We start from the raw sequence: 24,495 nt of genomic DNA on the forward strand, positions 1-24,495 counted from the left end.
GAAATTTTTCGATATATTTTTGTATAATAAAAATTATAGGAAGATGACGAAGGGAAGGTTTTGAGGAGAAAGACAGTGATAAAAATACCTAAAAGAATATAAAGAAAAAATATAATACACGTAACAATTGGGACAAATTTTCACAAGGCTTTTATGAATAAATATTTGATACTCCCTCTGTCCCAATTTGTGTGGCACTTTTCAGTTTCCGAGATTCAAACTGTATGAACTTTGACCATTATTTTAACATGTATTTTTTCATCGAATTGATATGAGAAAAGTTACAATTTATAGTAGTTTTCAAATATATAAAGTTTAATGTTAAAATATCGAGTTAATCTAATCCAATTTAGCTTTAAAGTTAGTCAAATTGGCTCTCGAAAAGCGAAAAGTGTCACATAAATTGAGATAGAGGGAGTACATTACAACCTACCCTTGAAAAACATAATGTGTCCGTGAGAACAAGTTTAAGTAATTGAGGACGAACTTCAGGCTTTTTATAAGTGAAAATTTTATTAGTGAACCCACTTTTCTACTTTCGCCTTTCCCTTCTAATCATGATCACCCTTTTGCTATTACAGTTATAAACTGCTTCACCAAATGAATAGAAGCAATACCAATAATTTTAAAATTAAGATTGAAACATTGCCTTTAAGCCCAAAAGATAGCTATATAAACACATATCCTACTCAATTAAGTAAATTACTGCAATCTTTCTTCATGAATTGAATATGGAGGGAGACTATACCAAAACCTCCAAACAATAAAGAAGAGCCAGGGCACTAACTCTAAACTGATGGATAAAATCAGAGCATTGCTAATCCTACTAAACAAAGGATTCCCCTACATGAAAGATCTTAAAATTGGGTCATTCCCACAAATGACCTTATTTTGGGGTGGTGTTTAATTTTTGCCCATTAAATTTGTGGTCTTTAATTTTTTCCATCAACGTTTTTGGCGCGGCATAAGTTTATATTTCGCTCAGCAAAGTTTATATTTAGCTCAGCATATGTATCATAACTTCGCACAAGTTATTCCGGACAAGGCAAAACTTTCAACACTCAACTTAATCTTAAAAACGACATAAGTTTCGATTTCGCTTTGCAAAGTTTACATTTCGCTTGACATATGTATCATAACATTGCACAAGTTATGCCAGACATGGCAAAACTTTCAATACTCAACATAATATGAAAAATACTACACAACTTATGCCACATAACTTAAGTTCTACAGAAATTGTGCCGACCGAGACAAAAGTTCAGCTTTCAAAAATAAAAATGTTACAGAACTTATGCCGAGCGAAGCAAATCTAGATATTTTTACTAAATGATCAACAGGAGCAAAAATTAAAGACGAATGCGTTTGAAGGGCAATCCGTGCAAGAGCTTCCCTAAAATAACTAGAATCCTAGAAGAAGCTTCCTATCATCAGGCAAAAACTGTATGGACCTGTGTTTTATTCTGGAATGGACGGACAAAGTTACAAAAGACGATAAATGACACAATAATACAAGAATTGTTATGTATTGGTCGCCTGATTGAGAGCTTTTTTTTTTTGGTATTTAAGTATTTACGTATAGTTAATTTTTATTCCATTTTTTTTATTTGAAACTCCAGGAAAACCCGCAGCTGCTATTCTTCGGGTGCGCACTGGATAACCTGCTCATTGTATAATAGTTTGGAAACCACACAGAAGATATAAACCGCATTAGGCAAGCCTAGTGCGACGAGCTCTGACTGAGAAGACTGCTGATGAGGGGTTCCAGATTCTCCCATGTGGGAAACTGTCCGCCCACCCAACTCACCAACCCTTGTAAAAAAAGAAATTGGTTTCTCACCCGAATTTGGACCCATTTGGGAGGAAGTGCTCCCTACCAAGAATTTTTTCATACCCAGGGCTCAAACCCGAGACCTCCAGTTAAGGGAGGAGCAGACTCATCCGCTGCACCGCATCCTTTGGTGGTAACCTTGTAACATTTTAATTCCAAATTCTTATTCTATATAAGATTAATAAAAGTTCGAGGATGAGTTATAGGGATCTTAGTAATATAATAGATTTGGTTTTTGGATAAGTCACATTTTTATTCATATATTGGATAAGACACATTTTTCTCACTAGCTATTATAGACTTATAGTTGTAATATTGTGACCACTCCACTTTCCTGCAAGTATATAGAGAAATTGACATGTATATCCCAGTGTAATAAAAAATTGGCACAAAATATACTATATTTCTCTTATTGGCACATTTAATCTAATAAGTATGTCTTAAAATTGACAAATCATAGCCAAACTTAATCTGTCTTCTTCAATTGCCGACATGGCGTCGAAATCTTCCTCCAAATGCATTAACATAATGTTTGTGAAATTTGAAACTTAACGTGAATATAACTTATATATGCTAAAGATTGGGAAGATTTCCAAATAGTCATGTTTCAACCACTGTATTCGGAAAAAAAATCATTACGTACAACTTTTGTCACTAATAGTAAAAGCTAAAAACTCATCGATAATCCTATTTAACAATGTATTATCAAAATTCTTTTACCTACGAGGTGGTTAGCGACAAATTTAATAGCTAATGCTGATTACTTTTTCTAGCCTAACCATAGCGACTCCTTCTTGCTTCTCACCTACACTATAAACAATCACTAATTGTAAGTCTCGTACTACATGAAATATTAGCATTTTCTCTACCAAATAGTATGTTTTTAAAAATATGTTACAGGTTTAAATTATTTATTTAGCTTTAATGAAAATTGCTTGTCATTATTATTTTTCCTTACAATGGCTTTTGCAGTTACCTTTTTAGAATGTGGCAATAGATTACAAATATTCAGTTGCTTTCCTTGTAAGTTGTAAAGGATTTCAACAACATGAAATTAATTAAATAAATTCCAAGTTGTCACCTTATTCAACATACCAATTCTGATAATCAGAAGCAATCTCTTTAAGAATTAATAAAATAATTTATATCTCTAGCAGCCTTCACCTTTATATTCTAAAACAAGCACACACAAAACTTCATTTTGTTTAATTTGAGTTGATTCTTCATTCAAAATTCAAAGAAAATGTTACTACCTTCATTTGATTCATTGAGAGACAAGTTTGTATCTTTATTTGACAAGTATTTTGTGGCTGGCCTATGCAAAGTTGTTATATTTTCAGGGGTAGTTCTTTACTTAGCTTCAATTTTTCTTTTCAAAGATCTAAATTGTTCATCATCTTATGAATCAATTTCTCAATTCATTTCATCAAATGACACAAACCCCACAAATCTTAGCCATTTAGTTTTTGGCCTACTTGGCTCTGAGAAAGCATGGCACTATAGGAAAAATTACATTGAATCATGGTGGAGGCCAAAATTGACAAGAGGGTACTTATTTCTTGATGTCGCCCCTAAAGCAAATTTGTTACCATGGTCCAAAAATTCACCACCTTATAGAGTTTCAACAAATATAACCAAATTAGTCCAAGAAACTCAACATGTTGCACCAATTATGGCTAGAATGGTACATGGAATCAAGGAGGTTTTTAAATTAGAAGAACATCAAGGTGTTAGATGGGTGGTTATGGGGGACGACGATTCGATATTTTTCTTGGATAATATTGTTGATGTTCTTGGAAAATATGATCATAACAAGTACTACTATTTTGGGGCTCAAAGTGAGTACATTTTGTCAAATTTTTGGTACTCTTTTAATCAAGGTTTTGGGGGTGCTGGGTTTATTTTGAGTTACCCATTGGCAAAAGCATTGGCTGAAGATATGGAGAGTTGTTTAAGGAGATATCCATTTTTAAGATCTGCTGATCTTATTACTATGGCTTGTATTGTGGATCTTGGAGTTAGTTTTTCTCCTCTTAAAGGTCTTCATCAGGTATGTTAATTTTCTTCTTAATTCTAAGTTTAAACTTATATCCTATGTTCCTCAAACTCTCCAAAGAGATTGTCGTATCAGTGTCGAGTTGACCAATATATCTCCCTCATTCTGCATTCCGTTTCCTCTTTTGTTTTTGTTTGGTGAAAATGATGTGGGATTTTGTTGATGTTACTCGGATTCTTCAAATTGTTGATCGCTGCAAGCCAGATTCTCCAAAAGTGAACTACTTTTGGAGAACCTGACACACACACTTATAGTTTTTTGAAAAATTCGATGAAATCCCACATCTTCGCCAAACAAAAAGAAGAAATGCAGAGAGAGAGATTGGTCAACCCTTTGAAAGATCAAAGAATTTTGTAATCTTACACTAGTTACATCAGGATTTGAGTTATAGCTACTGACAGTGTATACAAAAAAATACGTTTTCAATATAGTGTAACTTATCATAGTAGGTTAATTTTATTTTCATAAGGTTTCTAATTTGCTCATGTTTATGATAAAGATTTATATGTAATTGTATTTATACAATTTTATTTTTATAAGGTTTCTAATTTGCTCATGTTTATGATAAAGATTTATATGTAATTATTTTATAAATACTTTTACACTTCCAATACTTTGTAACTTTAAGTCATCACCCGTGGTGGAGCCACGTTTTCAACTGAATCCTCTTTGAAAAATTGTACTATGTATATAAGTGAAAATCTTTTTTTTTTTTTTTTTGGTTAATTTCGTAAAAAACTTATTGCCTCTGCCACGGGCCAGACTTTAAATGTTGAAATGCTTCCTATTACTATTATTTTTCTTTCTTCCGACAAATGCTTTCTGTTATAAAAGCATTTATAAACAATATATTTAATTTTGACACAATTTCTGCTCCAAAATATTTTTATTGACAGAATGCAACAAATTTTCACTTAAGCATTTCGCTTTCTATTGTTAGTTTGACTTATAATACTGGATCATTTTTCTTTGTAGATCGATTTGACTGGTGATATTTCAGGATTATTATCATCGCATCCAAAAGTGCCATTAATGTCCCTTCACCATCTTGATTTTTTCTTGCCAATATTTCCTTCAATGGACCGTACACAATCAACAAAACACCTTATGAAAGCAGCAAAATTCGATCAATCTCGCCTGTTACAACAAACAATATGTCACCATAGGGTTAGCAATTGGACATTTTCAATATCATGGGGATATTCAGTTCATATTTACGAGAAAATTATGCCAAGAAGTTATTTAATAAACCCTATTGAGACGTTTGACACTTGGGGTGATGAACCTGAGAATCCTCCATATTACATGTTTAATACAAGGTCGTATGCAAAGGATTATTGTGAAATTCCCCATGTTTTTTTCTTAAAATCTATTGGGGAAACATGGAATAACAATGAAATTTGGACAACGTATTCCCGGTCGGTGATACGGCGGTTGCCGGGTTGTTTGGCCGACGGCAACCATCCGGCAAATTATGTCAACAAGATTCAAGTCTACTCTCCTAGAGCAAAACGTACAGACGTAAGTTTCTTTCTTTAAGTACTTTTGCATTTATATATACATATGCATATGCTTTAATGTTATTTTATGACTTGTGAACTTGAGATATCAAGTAAGGATAATTTCACGTATGATTACTAAACTTTATTCACTATAAAGATAAAGTTACAATTTCTTTACCGCACTAGATGTAGAGAGAGAAAAAAAAGATAGATAACGTAACCAACATATATATATTTCACATAACTAAAATCACTAAAAGTTATGGTGAGGCGTAAGAACCCTGCCATCCTTGACCACAGTCTCCGATTTGATCTCTGGAAAATGCAATCACTGTATGTAGGAGCATTTTATCTCAGAGTAGGACTTTCATGCATAAATACAAATTAATCGAGCCCTGCAGTGGATGCTAAACACTGGCTTGAGAAACGGGAAAAAAAAGAAGAAGAAGAAGAAGACGATGACGACGATAGAGATTCTTTATTCTCTCAATATATACACAGAGATAGCAATTTTTCAAGTTGACTTAGTAACACAATAATTTATTCAAATTCAACTTTGCTTTGAGATTGCTGCAATTATCAGGTGCCAGAAAATTCATTAGAGTTATAGAAAACTTCTATAAACCAAAATAAAATGATCACGTGAAATGAGATGAACGGGTGACTTCTAATTTTTAAAAATTATAAAGAATTTACCAAACAAGATCCATTATAAGCAGATTCATAGTTCATTGTTTTTGTCACTCAATTAAACTTTTCTTTACTTTTTGAACTATAATTTTCTCATCTTTTATAAGTTGTAGTATACATTAATGAAATGTGTTCTTTTCCTTCTTGAAAGTCAATTGGCATGTTTCATTTAACTAATTACTATTACCATGATTTGCATATTTCTTTTCATTAAAAATAAAAGAAATATGAAGAAGAGTTTAATTATATATGTTAAAATAAAATGTTAATTTATGTTTTTCTCCCTATTTTTCAGATGGATCGATGTGAGTGTTGTGATGTTATTCACACAGTTGGCTCAAACATGGCAAAGGTCAAATTGAGGGAATGCTTTACTAATGAGAAAATTGCTTAGTAAAATGATAGAACTTCATTTTGTGAAGGGTCCTCTCTCTCTCTCTCTCTCTCTCTCTCTCTCTCTCTCTCTCTCTCTCTCTCTCTCTCTCTCTCTATATATATATATATATATATATATATATATATATATATATATTACTTACTACAGATGCTTACTTGCAGTAATATATCATAATGCAAATTCTTTCCAAATTGAAATATAAAAAGAACTTATTATTTCTTTAATTATATTTTAGTATTCGAAACTTACTAGCTCGATTAGTTTAAACTCGCACCACTAATGAATCCTCACTATATTCGGCAAAAATATAATATCTTGACATGTCCTATGTATGGAGTATTACTTTTTATAAGCTCGAGTGGTATGTAAAAGACACACCTAGAAAAAAAAATGGGCATGTGAAAATTACTCGTAAAAATAAAATATGTCATTTGGGGAATTTCCATACAAGTTGAAGAGACAAAATATGTATTGGGCCAAAATTAGTTTGAGTGGACGTTCATAAACCAAGCAGACCCAAGATATAGCTACAAAACACATATCTCAGTCTAAGTTACAATCTTTTTTTTCGCGCGGATTGCCCTTTATTTGGGGTGGCAAAAAATTTTGGAATTTTTACAGCCCATAACCAGCCCTAAGACTTATTTATTAGTAATAACTATCTTTTTTTAAATTATATTTGATAGTGAAATTATTTATCAAATTACCATCTATAACTTTTTTTGTAACTGCAGTGTATTTCCCTAAAAATAAGTACTTTTCTCCCACTTACCCACAATCTTTTTCTCTCACCTATCAAATCTATTTTCTCCCTCACCCCTCTTTCTCTCTCCGTTCCATCTCCTAATCTTTTAAATTGATTTTCTCTCACCTACCAAATTTATTTTCTCCCTCAGCCCTTTCTTCACAAGCAGACTCCAAGAAGTGGCTTCACAAGTTAATCGCGATGGCGTTCATCTCCTTCGATTCCTCTCAAAAGAAGAATGTTGGGAATTGCTCCAGTTGAAGATATTCCCAAAAGAAAGTTGTCCGTTAGAAGAACTAATTGAAATTGGATACATAATTGCAGAAAAGTGCCAAGGCCTTCCTCTTTTTGTTCTAGTTGCTAGACTTCTATCAAAGATATAAAGTTTGAGGTAAATTTGAGTTCAAAACAGTTGATGGACTTAATAGATATGAGCTATCAGAATTTACATCCACTCAAGTCATCCCACGCCTCTAACTAGTCCAATTGAAAGTCTTTATCTCCGGATAACGTCCTTTTTGTAGCAATCTGAGACGACTCGCTTCTTTCCTATGAGAACACCATTGATGAGAGTTGTGGAGCTTCATGCCCACCAAGTGTTTGATAAAATGTTTCAGTATATATTTCAATGTATTTCTGTGTATTAACAAACAATATATTTCAGTATATTATTTCGCTATATTTCAATTTATCTTTTTTTGGTGTAAATATAGTGAATGTTCCAAATATAGAGCTGATTTTTACTACACTTTGTTTTCACGACTTTTGTACTTCGCTGTATTTCAATGTATTTCTGCATTTTGTATTTCTAATTTATGAAACAGTTTCTGATATATTTCACTGTATTCCATTGTATATACGCATACTACAACTTTATATTTCTTAAAAAATTAACCATATTTCATTATATTTCAATGTATATTTTTCAGTGATAAAAGTTGAGAGAGATACGTAAGCTTTTATGGAAGAACAACCGTTATGCGTGATTTATGAGAAGGTTTAAATTGAATCCCATAATATATATATATATATATATATATATTAAGATGTTCCATAAATAGGGCCTGATTTTACTCTTTAGTGATTTGTGTGAAATATGATTGATCTAATTTGACTTACATTTTAATAGGAAAAGAATATTATGTTCAAAAAATATAAACTATTTTTTCTCTCAGAATTTTAAAAAAAAATAATATGTTCCAAAAATAGAGCCAAAATTTACTCTAACGTGTTTTGTATTTCTCTGTATTTCACTATATTTCACTGTATTTCAAAAATGCGAGATACAACTGAAATACAGCCAAAAACAGCTACGAATCGTAAATCTTCAACTTGTAGCTATAACTAGTTAGAAGCTATTAAAAGGTAGCTATTTGTGTAAGATTTACAAAAAATTTTGCCCTTCAAATTGGTGGTCTTTAAGTATTGCCCCTCGCCTAACACCCTGAGATTATGGGTTCAAACTCCAGCTCAGTAAAAAAAACAATCGCAAGGCAGAATTTTCGCGAGGTAGAGGTTGCAAATCTACCATGCAAATTTTGTCTATTTGGACCTTAAGGCAGAATTTGCAGGGGCACAGGCAGAATTTAAACACCATCATTTTGAGGAATAAAAATTAAAGACCACCTCCAGCGAAGGTCAATCCTGCAAATCACCACCAATTAAATGTGAGCAATTTGCAGGATTGTCCTTCGCTTGGGGTGGTCTTTAATTTTTGTCCTATGCCTTAAGGCCCAAATTTCTGCCTTAAGGCAGAATTTGCATGAACAGATTTGCAAAATTCTACCATTTGCAAAGGCAGAGGACAAAAATTAAAGACTATCAATTTGAGGGACAACATTTAAAGACCACCAACTTGAAGGACAAAAATTAAAGACCACCCCAAATGAAGGCCAATCCGTGCAAAAAAAAAAAAAGATTAAATGTTACAGTGAAGTGGTAAGTATTTTTCTATCTTTAAGCAGATGTTTCGGTTTTGAATTCAGCTATAAAGTTGTCTTTTGATAGAGAACACTTTACCTTTCATAATAAAAAAATTTGACACAAATCTAAATTAACGGGACTCCAAAATCAATATCAATCGTCGATAAACCAAAAAAGAGAGTAAGTTATAAATCATCCATCCATCCAATTTATTCACACATTATGGACTTAGATGATTCATCATCGACATAACTAATTTATGAAGAAAAAATTTATTGCAATAGTTCTTCATCAATTCAGTGTGGACCGCCTAGTTGAGTTTGAGACCAACATGTTTGTTTTGGAAATTGACATAGACGAAGTTATGCAAGACAATGAAGGACACAATAATACAAGAATTGTTATTTATATATTTAGTTTACCTAATTTGAGAGCATTTTTGTATTCAGATTTTAGATGCTCTTACTTGCGTATTGCTAATTTTCTTATCCCTAAAATTAATAATAAATTTCAATATAAGTTATATCGATAATTAGTAATATAATAGCTTTGATTTCTGGAATTGAACTCTATATAAATCGTGAAGAGTTTTACACTGAAAATCAAATATTGTACTGCTATTCCTTGAGCCAAAATTATATTAATAAGATATAATTTAATACGGGAAACCAAGATATACCAGAAACGACTCACTTCTATGCTTGTAAGGATGGGATACTAATGAAAATTATACACATCATAGTAATTTACTAATCTTTCTAGTTAACATGTGATACAATTTCCCCTCAACACACGATAAGAAAAGAGAATTTTTCTGGATTGATCTTTTTATAATATCGATACATATCTCCTTTCAAAATTAGAACAAACAAATTCAAGCCTACATAGAAAAAATTCAATAAACTTACCCGTTGCCGCTTCCAACCACTTGGATACAAGGGCGGATCTAGCATCTTGTGTGCGGGTTCACAAAAACCCAGTAGCTTTTTCTTAAACACTATATCTAAACATCTATAAATATTTGATTGTGAACTCAATTATTAGGTATATTAACTTCAATCATTATAAGAACTCATAAATTTTAAATTCCAAATCCGCCTATTCTCGGACAAAAGTGTTTATTAGTGATATTTTTTTTACCATATGAATAAAAAAATTGTTGTAAAAATAAAGTAAGAAGATTAAATAAAAAACCTTCAATAACCAATTTCCTGAATAGCTAACCTAGCAAATAAAATGCAAGCGGAGACTACAATGAAGAATCCAAAATTTAATTCACCGTACCCAACATCTTCCTTCATTTTCCTCTCAACATATCAGATAAACATATATTAACAAGAATTATTCTCATAATTAAAAATTTCCCATTTCTCAAAAGTTTTGCACTCCTTATTCTCCGCTTTTTTCATCGAAACGAACAAATATATTACAACCCATTAGATGTGAATCCCTTGAACTAAAACCCATATCCCCTCCCACAAATGGACCGTACACGGGTTGAGATCCGGATGTCAAGAAACCCGGTTGGTTAAGACAAAAAACATTATGAGAGGGGGAATATGAAGAGGTTAAGGATATCCTAAATGGGCTTAAATTAAACACTGTTTTAGCAGAAATTCAATGTCCTAATATTAGTGGTGGTAATGGTATTACTACTGCTACATTTATATTATTGGGAGATAGGTGTACATGTGAGTGTAGATTTTGTGCAGTCAAGACTAGTAGAAATCCCGCAACACCTGATCCATTCGAACCTGTTAACACTGCTAAAGCTATTGCTAGTTGGGGGCAATTTTTTTTCTCCATCTGCTGTCTATATCATTTTGCTCCTAACATTAAGTATTGCTAGTAGCTTTTCACTTTCTTTTAAGTTAATAAGGGGTTGTTTGGTTGCTGTTTAGAGTTATAGATATACATTAGTAATGTTGATGTCAACATTTCTCAAAATTGTTCAAGGGCGTCTCACTAAAATGAGTAGACTAAAACTAAATTTTATTCCAAAACTTTAAGTATATACACATACATAAAAAAAAATTAGTGCTTTTTTTTTTTAATATTTAGTTGTGTTTTACTTCACATGATGACATTAATATATAACAGTGAGGACTAATTCAAGTAAATAAAATGTTCACCATTTGCTTTAAATACATTACTTTAGATGTTGTAGTAAAAAATTTATTTAATAGTATGAAGATTTGAGTAGCTTGATTCAAAATTCTAAAATATTCTCTTTAAAAGTAGATAATTTTTGTAGATAATTTTTCTTTACTTTTTTGATATAATTTTTTTACTTTTTTTAACAATCTTCAATATCGTTTAAGAAAAAATAAAATATAAAATTTATCCTTAAAAATTTTGGAGTCTCAAAAGTTTGAGGGCTTAAAGCAACGATTTACTTGCCTCACCCTTAAGCCACCTCTGAAATTGTTGTGTATCGCTGGACCAATTCGAGACCATTTCTATATTCATATACTCGCTAATTTTTATTCCACATTTCTTATATTGCAACTCTATATAATTTATAAAGAGTTTAACATCAAAAATCAAACGCTGTAATTAACTCTACCAAAATTATGTTAGTAAGAGGTAATTTCATACTGAAAACTAAACGTTTTTATTAGTGAAACTTTTTTAAATATGCAAAATAAATGCATAATACATAATAATAAAAATAAAAATGCAGAAAAAAAACAATTCTAATCCTTTAGTAAATTCTATTCTGGTCTTCTGATATCTGCCAAATCATATTTAACCTTCATTTAATTGAAATATATGTTTTTTTTATCACTTTATGAAAGAAGTTTGCTATATTTAAATTATTTTTAGAATTATATTACCATCAAATATGAAGAAATAATACAACCTTAATATAGACATAAGTAATTAAATGGTGTAATATTTAATAATTATGACAAATTTATAAATAATTACGAGCAAATGAATAAAAAATGCACATTTCAATTAGTTTAAAGTTAAATACATCACTAATATATAAATGTGGATTTACCCACTACTACAACAACAATAACCCAGTAAAATTCACATCGTGAGGTCTAGGAAGGATAGAGTATACGCAGACCTTACTGCTGCCGACGGCCGTTTCCGAAACCTCAGCTCAATAAAAGCATGTGGATTTACCCACTAACTTGGAACAAATAAAAAAAAATCTTCAATAACTACTTTCCTGAATAGCTAACCTAACTACAGGCGGAAACTTCAATGGAGAATCCAAAATTTAATCTCCAAAATCTTCCTTACACCTTCTCCATTCAGCTAGAACAAACACATATTAACTAAATTTCTCTCTTACCTTTAAATTCTTCCCATTTCTCTAATGTCTTGTTCTTCATCTTCACCTGTATACTTTCCTCTCCCTAAACCCCTCAACAAATGCAACGCAATTTCTCCATTTTTTTCATCAAAACGAGCAAATACAGTTCAACCCATTAGATGCGAATCACTTGAACTAAAACCCAAATCGTCACCCACAAATGGGTCGCCCTATCCGGGCGGAATGGGCCCGTACACGGGTCGAGATCCGTCAGTGAAAAAACCCGGTTGGTTAAGGCAAAAAGCACCACAAGGAGAGAAATATGAAGAGGTTAAGGAAACACTAAATGGGCTTAAATTAAATACTGTTTGTGAAGAAGCTCAGTGTCCGAATATCGGAGAGTGTTGGAATGGTGGTGGTGATGGTATTGCTACGGCGACGATTATGTTATTGGGTGATACATGTACACGTGGGTGTAGATTTTGTGCGGTTAAGACTAGCAGAAATCCCGCTCCTCCTGATCCGTTGGAACCTGTTAATACTGCTAAAGCTATTGCCAGTTGGGGGTAATTTTTCTATCTGTAACTAGAATTTTATCACACTTAGTTTCATAATTATCGTACCATATTGTTTATAAATGGCATAATACATAAATAGGCCCTTAAACTTGGCTTCAGCTGACATGTATGCCCTTCAGGCACCTCAACTTGTATAAAGTTGAACAAGTAAACACAAATACTGATGTGGCACTGACGTGACCCTCCAATATTTATGTGCCACGTCAGTGCCATGTCATCATTTGTGTTTACGTATTCAACTTTATACAAGTTGAGGTGCCTACTTGTGCACACCCAAAGTTGGAGGGCATACTTGCCAGCCGAGGGCCTATTTATGTATGCCTTTATATATTGTATTGTTTTGATGAATATGACGTTTGGATAGATAATATTGTTATCCGAGGCCGCACATTAGCAATGTGAAGAATAAACTTACAATATTATAAAGAAAAGTAGGATACAAGGTAGAGTTGTTATAAAAAAGGGTAGGGTAAAGGGTAAAATAAGATTATTAAATAATAAACAATGATTTACATTAGGTCTTGTGTTTGCTAGGAACTTTTTATTTATTTTTTAACTCTTAAATTGATAAGGGTGTAGTTTATAGCCGTGGCGATTCAGAATTTTGAGTTTATGGGTTCTGGATTCTAGAAAAGATAGCTTACTGGGATCTTAATAAATTATTTGTACATATAAAGTGAGTTTCTTTATACAAATACAGGATTTTGGCCAAAGCTACTGGGTTCTGTCGGACACGTAGCTAGAACTCTAGCTCCGCCCCTAATTTATAGAACTCCCTAGCTTTAGAGAAAGGGTTGAGTATTAGAATGAAATAAGCTCGAATAGAGCATGTTTGCCAAGAGTTTTTAAAGCTGATTTTCACTTATTATAGTAGGGGTAAATGTGAATTTAGAGAACTGTAGTTCTAGAGAACATGTTGAGACTTGGAAAGAAACCGGCCCCAGTAGAGCGGAACAAATAAAGAGGACTTATATAGCCTTTCCCCCACTAGTGGGATCGATGTGTAGTTGATTGATTAATATTGGTTGATTGTTAGTATTTTGGAGTCACTAGCAAAACTCATTTGCTTTGTGCTTGAATTTGTAGAATCTCCGTAGATTATAGCTTTAGAAATGGAGTTCCAATATGAAAGAGGGTGTCTGATGGAAAATAAACCTTCATTTAACAGATATATACCAAAAAATACTGCTTTTGTTTTGCAAAGTTGAAGCATTTTTTGCTGCTTACCAATTGATAGTACATCAACAAGAAGAAACTATGTTGCCTTTACTGGACTTGTGTTAGAAGTTATATATGCATTATAGTTCCTTGTTGACTTGTTTTTCTTCTGCAGTGTGGATTACATTGTATTAACTAGTGTTGATCGTGACGATATACCTGATGGAGGGAGTGGCCACTTTGCTGAAACAGTCAAAGCCATGAAGGTCCAGAGTTTATTGATATTCACTAAACCTAGTATATTTTGTATTCTCCAAAAGTAACTGTATATAGTACACAATTGGATCAAGTGCAATTAACTGGACCTATGCTTATATTATTTTTTCAGTTGCTCAAGCCTGATATCATGGTCGAGTGTTTAACTTCTGATTTCCGTGGTGATCTAAGTGCCGTGTCTACTCTAGTTCACTCTGGATTAGACGTTTTTGCACACAACATCGAAACTGTGAAACGACTTCAACGGATTGTTAGAGATCCTAGGGCAGGGTAAGTTCTGGAGAAAACTTTCTTCTCAGTTCTGTGCTATGAAAAACTCCTATTTTTGGTAATTTACAGCCTTTATGTACATCCATCGATGTTAGTGACTTGATGTATACATTCTGAACCAAAACATTGATCAATATATCTTAACTATGTCATTTATGAGTTGCCAAACATTTTTTAATAATGAAGTAAACAGATGATTTAGCAAACATATAATGAATAGTAGTTGCTAGACTATTACAGTTGGTGTTCCTTTTCTCTGTTTTAAACATTATATGTACTGAGCTTTTGCCTCTGCTAGCTTATAGATGAAACTTGAGCTTGAATTTTTGGTATTTCTGGCAATTCTAACTATCCCTTAAATAGGGTCATGTTATGGTCAAAAGGTAATTGTATGTTTCCTATCGGATCTTGGGTACTTCTGATGATAGAGAGCATACTTCTGCTTCACTAACTACGTTAAGGGTTGGGAGGACGTCCAGTTACTGTCTTAAGGGGTAATGAGAGAGCTAAAGAATCTCGGTGCTATCTGCTCTATGTAGGTTTAGTCGTAATGTTTCGAATTTTAAGTTTGGACTCGAATTTCTATTGGTGTTGGGTTCATTGTAATGCATTGTGTCTTTCATACTATATCTGTGGAGCGAGAGAAGAAATAGGTGTAGAAGTGGGTGTGGGGGAATACCATAGCACCAAAAGAGGAATACCATAGCACCAAAAAGAGTAGGAGCCTGTTTGGAAGGGCTTAAAAAAAGCTGTTTTAGATAAGCTAAGCCAAACGGGCCCAATTATTTTTTTGGGCTTATTTTAAGCACAAAATGACTTTAAGCTTGCCAGCCAAACACTCAAAAAAGCTGAAAACAGCTTATAAGTTACTTATAAGCCAATCCAAATGGGCTCCAGCTCTTTTCACATGTTGTTTAAGAGATGTGTTATTAGCGACAGATAATAATCTAAAGAAAAGAAGAAGCATTTTAGTGAGTTGGTGTTGTTTGTGTGAAGAAAATGGGAAGGACACTGACCGCATTTTTGTTTCAGTTTAAAGCCCTGTCACAACTGGGGTAACCTAAGCATAATTTCCTGTATTGGAACAAACTGATTCACAATTTGTTTGTGAATTCATGAATTAACTGCATTTCATAATATACTTGTGTGATACAGTACAACCAGTTGCTCAAAAAAAAATAATAGACTTGTGATATTTGTCCCTAGAATAGTAATAATGCTAATAATGAGTGTGTCATCAAGTGATTGTATTACAAGTATGAGGTGCTAAGCTATTTCATATTGGATGATGCAGGTATGAACAAAGTTTATCTGTGCTTAAACATGCAAAACTCGATAAGAAAGGGATGATAACAAAAACTTCTATAATGTTGGGACTTGGTGAAACTGATGATGAGCTGAAGGAAGCCATGGCTGATCTAAGGACCATAGATGTTGATATTTTAACACTCGGTCAGTATTTACAGGTGAGCTATATGGTACCCGCATTCAACCTCTACATAGAAAGTGGCTTTACTGGTTCAAATTTTATGCCACTTTTGTGTTCTTGAAGGACTTCATCTAATCTGTTGTAGATGTTTGAATTTTGTGATCCATTGATGCTGAATCTATTTTCGTCGTATCTCCTGTCTGAGGCTCCAAGCAGCTTAGACTTGTTATATTTTGCAAATAGCTATAGGCTTTAACAATTATCTCTTATTTTGTGCAGCCAACCCCATTACATCTTACTGTCAAAGAATATGTTACCCCTGAAAAGTTTGCTTTTTGGAAGGACTATGGCGAGTCTATTGGCTTCCGTTATGTTGCCAGTGGCCCCTTGGTAAGACCTTAAACTGTTATGATTTTAGTTTTTAAATGTGGAAATTTTAACGAGATCATGGATGGTACTAGTGAAAAAAAAGCCAACTCTTGTGAAACAGGAGAATTGGACTTTGTTTGTTCTTAATCGTATCGTCTGTCAAGCTTGCAGTCATCTTTTTGACTGCTCCGATTGTTTAAGTTTTGTGATTTAACGAAGGTTTTTCTTCTCCAGGTTCGATCTTCCTACCGAGCGGGAGAACTGTTTGTTAAGACTATGGTGAAAGAAAGTGCCAGAAATGCACAAACTGTGTCGCAATAATTTGTTGTATCTTCTCATACACACATAGAAGAAGCTGAAATTAAATTTTTTGAGAGATTGAATATTATGACAAGAACTCTGAGCTTTGATCAATGGATGAATATGAAGAGTTAAAAGGCCAATATTTGTTTTTTGAATGTTGTACTTTTGCTTTTTTCAAGTCTGTTTAGTTGATTCTGTATACAAGCTAGAAGGGAATTAGATGGTTAAATCAATTTCTTTGATGCTGGTAAATGTTTATAAATCTCTTGATGAAGTTTGGCCAATTTGTTGGATAACTAGCTCATAAATATATGAGATAATGGTAAAAAACAAATGAAATATGCAGAGTTTCCTACCTGAATTATCGTCAACTATTTATTAAAATATACTTCAACTATTAGTTGTTCTACTTGAATTAGACAATGATTTTCATGTTACCCACTCTGAATATATCAATCATGTTCTACAAATTAAGCATATTTTAACAATTTGCCATTTACACTATTACTTATTTAGTTAACAATATTTCATTTATTACCCATCACTTGTTTCCAATAAGTTTGTCATATCAATTCTAATTTTCTAAGAGGAATCCAATACTTATTTACTCGTTTGTCTTATATTTCATAATGGCTTATTTTAATTCCATCTTATATGTTTTTTCTATTTATTTATAAAAAGCATGTTTTCATCCCTCCCAGGGGTGGGATACACCGTACATGTCTCTAAAAGAACAAATAAATTAAAAACTACCAATGTTTTAATCTTTAATTATATTACTAGCTATTTTTTATTCACAATGACAACAACCTACAAATATGAAACTAGATTAAAGAATAGAATAACGAAATGGTAGTATAAAAAAGCAAATTTTCTCTAATATAAAACCAAAGGCATGTAGTATTATTAGTATTCAAAATTTTAATATGGTTATTTATATACTTATTGTTTACGCGGATACAATACAGTGTTCACTTACCGAATCAAGAAAGAATTAACCTTATTTTTCAGTTTTACCCTTATTAAGTGTTAAGTAATCAAATCGCAATACCTATTTAATTAGGGATAGTTTAGTCAAATTACCTATTTTGTCTAAGATTTAGTATATTTTTAAGGGGTGTGCAATTGGCTAACCTGGAGACTCTTTTTGATCCGGAGGGAGTACCATATTACAATCATGACAAATTTAAAGGGGAACACATGTAAATCAATTATTTAATATGAACTCACATTTGAATATGTAGTTTTTGCAATTGATGTTATTCTTGGTCTATTTCTAGAATCTAATACAATTTTCTGAAGTGCAGTTTTCAAAATTTGACGGGACTTTCATGTTGTATCTGCGAAAAATTTAATTGGTGAAACAGTCTCTCTACCCGTCACAAGATAGGGGCAAGGTCTGTGTACACTCTATCCTCTCTAGACCCCACCTAGTGGGATTTTACTGGATACGTTGTTGTTGTTTGTTGTAAAAAAATTCACTTTTAACGAACGTAGAGTGTTCGAAAATAAATTTGAGGGACTATTTTTAAACTTACCTAGAACATATGGTATCTGTTTTGTCATTGTTTTCCTCTACAGCACACCAAATAAACAATATTAACCCATTTGCTACTTTTGAAAAAATAAAAAAGAAGAAGAAAAAAAAAAACAATTTTACTTGGCGCGTGAGAGATGGCAAGAGATAGCTGCGTGGCGCGTGTGACTGCAGGTGTGGCGGTCGGCGGTGCAATTGGTGGTGCCGTTGGTAAATTTCTACGTTAATAGCAGTTTTGGTCCCTCAATTATTAGTAAATTATGATTTTAGTTCCTATAATATTTGACTAAACACATTAAACCTTCAATTAATCGAATTATGCACTTATTAACTGTTTCACCACTTAATTACTCATGTATTTATGTTAAGTTTGTCTTGTTACGCCATATTTAACGGTAATATAATCAATTGTGTTCTAGATTTTATGAGCTTGTTTGATAGAGTAATATCCTTTCTATTTCTGCTACTATCTGTTGTTTCTTTTACTTCGATGATCGTACTATTATGTGGTAGTTACTGCTTCTTTGTTTTTTCAGATGGCTTTTCGTGTTTTTTACAGTATTTTTTTTCATGTCTTTTATATTGCTTTGAACTGCTCGTCCTCGTGTCGAGGGTCTACCAGAAACAGCCTCTCTACCTTTTTCAAGGTAGAGTTAGAGGTAAAGTCTGCGTACATTCCTCCGCAGACTCCACTATGTGGGATTTCACTGGGTATGTTATTGTTGTTGTTTGATAGAGTAATATAGTCGGTGAGTATTCATATAGCTGACCTCAGACTTATTTGGGAGTGAGGAGTAGTTGTTGTTGTAGTCGTTTCTCAATTGTGTTCGCTTGTTTGATAGTGGTTCCTAGCTCTACTTATGGGAGCTTTGCATATTGATTTCTAGTCTAGTAAATGGAGGAGAGTTTGGAGTATGTTGATGGGCACTGTATAATTAGTCATAATATGGTCAATCATCTAAATGGGACCGAATAGAGTGGAATTGATATTGAAGATTTGTATAGCTGACCCGAACTAATTTGGGATTGAGAGGTGTACGGTGAGACCTCTCTATAACGGCACCCGCATATAACAGCACCTCTCTATAACAGTCAACTTTTTTCGGAACTGATTTTTTATGTTATATTTTACTTCTCTGTAACAACATTTCACCTCTAACAGCAATAACCAACTTTATAACAGTATGCTCTTTGTAAAATTACCCCCCATATAACGGCTATCTTCTTTTTTTGGTAATATAATAATTAACCATCTTTATAAAAATAGATTATCTATGATTACTGATAATAAATGTAGAGATTTTGACCAAATATTTGATCATTTAATACACTATTACAACAAAAAGATATTATATGAATATATATATTTTCATCATTAAACGATTTTCCTTCGTTATACAAAGTGTGATTAAGCTTAAAATTTGGCAATTAAAAATGAAAATTAGATTTTATGCATCGTTTTTGCCTATAACAGCGAAATATTATTTAAATGTCAATGCTGTTATAGGTGTATAAGTATAACAACCACTCTCTATAATAGTTGAAAATTTTCGGACCCAACGATGCTGTTATAGAAAGGTTTGACTGTAATTGATGGATTATTTGGTAGTCATTGCTGAAATTTGTTTTTTTTTTTTTTTTGGGTAAGTAGTCATTGCTGATATTACATCGATCATATATACTATTTTCTTGTTTATCAATGATAAAACAACAACAACATACCCAGTGTAATCCCACTAGTGGATCTGGGGAGGATAGGATGTACGCAGACCTTACTCCTACCCTTGTGGGTAGAGAGGTTGTTTCTGATAGACCCTTGGCTCAAAAGGAAAAGCAATTGAAGCTTGTTTATCAATGATACTGGTAGGAAAAGGCAGAAGGGAAGTCTATTTAATAAACCTTACGTAGGGCCGTCAAACTGGAAAGATCATATGCATATCCATAGTTAATGAAGTGCAACAGAGCTAGGGTATAGTAACCTTAGCTATTAGTTTCAATTAGTTGGGGGGGGGGGGGGGGGGGGGGGGAATGAAATGGGATGGATTAGGGCAGAATGGTGTAGAAGATTCATATAGCTGAGCCACCTAGTTTAGGATTGAGGTATAGTCGATTGATTGAGCTGAGTATTAGCAGAAATGAGCGGACAGGTTAGAATTGGACTTAACATATAATTTTTTATTTTTTTTTGACAATGAGACTTAACATAGAATTCTACTTAGTAATTTCTGTTTTTGGATAGCTGAGAAATCTCCGCGGGTCAGTAGCGGATAGTTTGAAACTTGGTGAGTAATGGGTCCACCAACTACCCTTTTCCACTTTAATGCTAGGCTTTTATCTGTGGCAAAGTTCGAACCCGTGACATGTGCCTAATCGACACATCTCGCGTTGCTCTCTTACTACTAGACCAAAGCCCTTGGGGCTTTTTGCTTAGTAATTTATTTTTTATAGAAAGGAAACATATAATTTTGCTTTATTGGCATCAGCAGATAAAAGACGTTGATAAGGTAAGATAATAAAAGACGAGCAACCCTTTTTTTATAAGGTAAATAAATGACGAGCAACCTTTTCTTCCTGATAAGGTAAATAAATGACAAGCAACCTTTTATGAACTGGATTATAGATGCACTATAACTGGTAATTCTAATCACACTGCCACATCAGGAACAAAGAAAAGAGACTTAACCAAACCAACTTTGTGTAGTTTGTTGGACTAAAAAAGAAAAGAAGCCCTAATAGTAGTAAAACAATTGGGTTTTGTAGTTGGTGTAAAAGGAGGAAGTAAATCCCTCACTTCTATTTTTCGAATGAAGGGTCACTCAGGATTGTCAAAGTATATTTTAAAGTTTCTTTTTAGAGTTTCTTACCTCTGGCTTTGTTGGTTACTGATCCGGAATTTGCCATTTACTGAACATATCTTTATTTTTTTTTACATGGTATGATGTTTATGAAGTATGATTAGCTTGATGGCAATATCTCGATCAGACATTACCAAAAGAACCTTTTTTTAATTTGAACTGTGTTTAATTCATAGTGTTCATTTGTAGGTGCTGTTTATGGGACATATGAGGCTGTTAGATACAAGGTAAGTTCGTCATCCTTTTCTACCACCATAAGTTAATAATGTGTGAATGCAATCCATCTTCAACTCTTTCTCCTTTCTTTATTATGCTCTAAAAATCTGCTAGCTAGATTTTAATGGTAATTCTCCACTTCTTGGTTTTAATAGTGCAAGTAAATATCCTTATCAAAAGAAGTTGTGCAAGTAAATAATCTAGGCTTTTGGTTTTTAATCATTGATTTCACCGAAGTGCCTTCAAAGCTATATACATGTGGAACAATACTGCAGTTTATGATTGATGGTTAGCCAGCTTGCAGTTTCTGATACCCTCAACTTGATGTTTTTAAACAATAGAAACATATCATAATCTATCGATGATATCATGTAGGGGTCTTAACACTTTGTTTCCCAAGGTATCCAGATTGTGGTTTATGTTGGCCCCTTCATTACAGTGTAACTCTTTGAAAATTTCGTTGCATGTTTGCGTGATAGCTAGAGCAACAATTTGCTCATTTCTAGCAAAAATTGCATGGTTATTTTCTGTTGGGTGGAAACTAAAACAACAAATGCAGTTCAACCAGCTAGGGTGGTTCAATGCAGTTGATGAGAAGAGTTACAATAGGGCTTGATTTTTTTTGTGTACATTTTTTTTTTCTGGGGCCTTAATCCTTTAAGTTGTTCCAAACTTTTTCTCAAAAGGTAGCTGAGTTAAATTTAGTTACAGACAGCCAATTTAGAGAATAAGGAGAACATATTCTTTCTTTCTTTCTTTCCAAAAGGATCATTTAGAGAAAAGAACACAATTCCCATCAAGGAAAACAAAACAAAAGGAGGAGAGGGTTTTTGTGTGTGGGGGGCGGTTGTTGTGGCATGGTTGATCCATTTTCATTTGTTAGTTCTCTTCTTAAACAAGATAAAGATATCCTGATAAAGAATACCTGGGTCTTTTCTGGACAATTCAGACGTCAAGTAATGGACGAGCATTAATTGAGGGTGTTGAGGATCCTACTTACGAGAGCAACAGCTCTTTCTTTTCTTTTTCATTTTAATCGATTTCTGGTTTGTTCCTTTACTACTATCAATTTCTGGATTAAGTAAAAAATAGGGATTCTGCTTTTCATCTCTTTGTGTCGAGATGTCTATGATTTTTTCTTCCTTTTTTTGCGATTGAGATGCAAGAGAAATCTGTGAATCCTCAAAGTTCCATGTTGTGGTTCCTTATCAAGTCTTCTTAAATTTGCTCAAGTTTGTCCAACTTTCTGTATTCTGATTTAAGTTTTCCTGCTATATATTGCCCATGACGACACGAAATTTCTGACATTTTGCAGGTTCCCGGCCTATTGAAAATTAGATACATTGGACAAACTACTCTAGGAAGTGCTGCCATATTTGGTCTCTTCTTGGGGGCTGGAAGCTTGATACACTGTGGAAAGTCATACTAAGCATTTCTTTTAGTGCTGACAAACTTTTTGTATCTTTTGAGTGTAGAACAAAATCATCATTATCAGAAGAATGCTTCGTGCCTAATTTCTTGAACGACAAATATGACTCTGAACGACATTCTTGATGAGTATAGTGTTTACTTGTGCGTCTCAGATGAACTGTTGTGGGTTAGAAAGAGTAGGGAATAGAAACCCAATGAGCCAATTACAACTAAAAGGAAATTCAGAAAGAGTTTGAGAGTTTCACTTGTAAAAGTCGAAATCTGAGGACAATGAGCCTGTTTGGATGGGCTTAAAAAAAGCTATTTATAAGCCTTTTTTTTTTGCGCGGATTGCCCTTCATTTGGGGTGGTCTTAATTTTTGCCCTTTAAATTGGTAATCTTTAATTTATACCCCTCGCCTAATACCCCGAGGTTGTGGGTTCGAACCCCAGTTCAGGTAAAAAAAAAAGAAACGCTAGGCAGAATTTCGCAAGGCAAACTTTGCAATCTGCCTAGCAAAATTCTGCATGTGAGGTGTAAATTCTGCCTGAAGGGTAAAATTTAAAGACCACCATTTTGAGGGGTAAAAATTAAAGACCACCCCCAGCAAAGGTTAATCCTGCAAATTGCCCATTATAAGCTGAAAACAGCTGGGCAATTGGCACGAATGCCCTTCAAATGCGCTGGTCTTTAATTTTTGCCCCTGTAATGCGTGGTCTTTAATATTTGCCTTTCTAAGCTAAAAGATAATAAGAAAAAGACGTTACTACCCCTACCCATAACATATAAAAACCTGAAAGTCTGTAACGAACTCCAAACATCCAATTAAACCTATCCATCATTCCAACAACAAACCTTTCAATCGTTCCATCGTTCCAACATTTCATCGGAGAAATCTCCATTGATTTTGCTGCTACAACGTCGGAAAAGATAAATACATAATATATAGCGTTTCAATTGAACGTAATTCAACTCAATTTGATGCTTTATTAAGTTTAGATTTGTTAATATTTGAAAATAACAACAAATCATCTTCTATGAACTAAACAACTGATATTCAGTTGAGATTCAACATTGCAAATCATAATTTTACTCAACAACATAGAATTGATTAAATTTATTGCTTTGTTCTGATTTTGATTAGTTTATACGTTCTATTTGATTAGTATACAATGCTCAATGACTTAGACTTGAAATTACAGTAACTTCAGTTGACAAAAAATAATCAGGCAAAGTTCTAAACAAGTATGCCGGAGGAGGCAGAAGTTCGCCTTGCAAAAGAACAAAGTATGCCGTTAGAGTCAAACTTTCATTTTCATAAGCAAAACATCAAGTATACAAGTGTTAAGAACTAGAAAAGTATGCCGGAGGAGGCAGAAGTTTACTTTACAAAAGAACAAAGTATGCTGTTAGAGGCAACTTTCATTTTCATAAGCAAAATAAAAAAGTACGCAAGTGTTAAGAATTAGACAAGTCTGCCGGAGGAGGTAGAAGTTCACTTTACAAAAGAACAAAGTATGCTGTTAGAGGCAAACTTTCATTTTCATAAGCAAAACATCAAGTATACAAGTGTTAAGAACTAGAAAAGTATGTCGAAGGAGGCAGAAGTTCATTTTACAAAAGCACAAAGTATGCTGTTAGAGGCAACTTTCATTTTCATAAGCAAAATAAAAAAGTA

The 24,495-nt window shown here is 33.2% G+C and overlaps 4 protein-coding genes across 4 annotated transcripts; all 4 read left to right on the forward strand.

The window, feature by feature from the left end:
- The first annotated feature begins 3,074 nt into the window (after nucleotides 1-3,074).
- On the forward strand, nucleotides 3,075-3,890 carry LOC132601980 (uncharacterized). The gene has a single exon (XM_060315019.1). The coding sequence runs from the start codon at nucleotides 3,075-3,077 to the stop codon at nucleotides 3,888-3,890; it is 816 nt and encodes a 271-aa protein (XP_060171002.1).
- A 489-nt stretch (nucleotides 3,891-4,379) lies between these two features.
- Nucleotides 4,380-6,506, forward strand: LOC132602690 (uncharacterized). The gene is made up of 2 exons (XM_060315486.1): nucleotides 4,380-5,408; nucleotides 6,375-6,506. Exons 1-2 carry the CDS (start codon nucleotides 4,920-4,922, stop codon nucleotides 6,471-6,473), a joined length of 588 nt encoding a protein of 195 aa, XP_060171469.1. The 5' UTR covers nucleotides 4,380-4,919; the 3' UTR covers nucleotides 6,474-6,506.
- A 5,805-nt stretch (nucleotides 6,507-12,311) lies between these two features.
- Nucleotides 12,312-17,050, forward strand: LOC132604547 (lipoyl synthase, chloroplastic). The gene is made up of 6 exons (XM_060318098.1): nucleotides 12,312-12,981; nucleotides 14,327-14,417; nucleotides 14,540-14,697; nucleotides 15,992-16,163; nucleotides 16,406-16,516; nucleotides 16,730-17,050. Exons 1-6 carry the CDS (start codon nucleotides 12,479-12,481, stop codon nucleotides 16,814-16,816), a joined length of 1,122 nt encoding a protein of 373 aa, XP_060174081.1. The 5' UTR covers nucleotides 12,312-12,478; the 3' UTR covers nucleotides 16,817-17,050.
- Nucleotides 17,051-18,395: 1,345 nt separating this feature from the next.
- Nucleotides 18,396-22,988, forward strand: LOC132604548 (uncharacterized). The gene is made up of 3 exons (XM_060318099.1): nucleotides 18,396-18,545; nucleotides 21,380-21,417; nucleotides 22,722-22,988. The coding sequence occupies exons 1-3, from the start codon at nucleotides 18,473-18,475 to the stop codon at nucleotides 22,833-22,835; spliced, it is 225 nt and encodes a 74-aa protein (XP_060174082.1). The 5' UTR covers nucleotides 18,396-18,472; the 3' UTR covers nucleotides 22,836-22,988.
- Nucleotides 22,989-24,495: the final 1,507 nt, after the last annotated feature.

The sequence above is a fragment of the Lycium barbarum genome, chromosome 7, assembly GCF_019175385.1.
Source record: "Lycium barbarum isolate Lr01 chromosome 7, ASM1917538v2, whole genome shotgun sequence".
NCBI lineage: Eukaryota > Viridiplantae > Streptophyta > Magnoliopsida > Solanales > Solanaceae > Lycium > Lycium barbarum.

Excerpts from the sequence above, each read along its gene's own strand:
- LOC132604548 (XM_060318099.1), top strand. The coding sequence starts at position 18,473 with ATGGCAAGAGATAGCTGCGTGGCGCGTGTGACTGCAGGTGTGGCGGTC. Across the intron at positions 18,546-21,379 it reads TGCAATTGGTGGTGCCGTTG|GTGCTGTTTATGGGACATAT; the intron begins GTAAATTTCTAC and ends GTTCATTTGTAG. Across the intron at positions 21,418-22,721 it reads ATGAGGCTGTTAGATACAAG|GTTCCCGGCCTATTGAAAAT; the intron begins GTAAGTTCGTCA and ends GACATTTTGCAG.
- LOC132601980 (XM_060315019.1), top strand. The coding sequence starts at position 3,075 with ATGTTACTACCTTCATTTGATTCATTGAGAGACAAGTTTGTATCTTTA.
- LOC132602690 (XM_060315486.1), top strand. The coding sequence starts at position 4,920 with ATGTCCCTTCACCATCTTGATTTTTTCTTGCCAATATTTCCTTCAATG. Across the intron at positions 5,409-6,374 it reads CTAGAGCAAAACGTACAGAC|ATGGATCGATGTGAGTGTTG; the intron begins GTAAGTTTCTTT and ends CCTATTTTTCAG.
- LOC132604547 (XM_060318098.1), top strand. The coding sequence starts at position 12,479 with ATGTCTTGTTCTTCATCTTCACCTGTATACTTTCCTCTCCCTAAACCC. Across the intron at positions 16,164-16,405 it reads CACTCGGTCAGTATTTACAG|CCAACCCCATTACATCTTAC; the intron begins GTGAGCTATATG and ends TATTTTGTGCAG. Across the intron at positions 16,517-16,729 it reads ATGTTGCCAGTGGCCCCTTG|GTTCGATCTTCCTACCGAGC; the intron begins GTAAGACCTTAA and ends TTTCTTCTCCAG.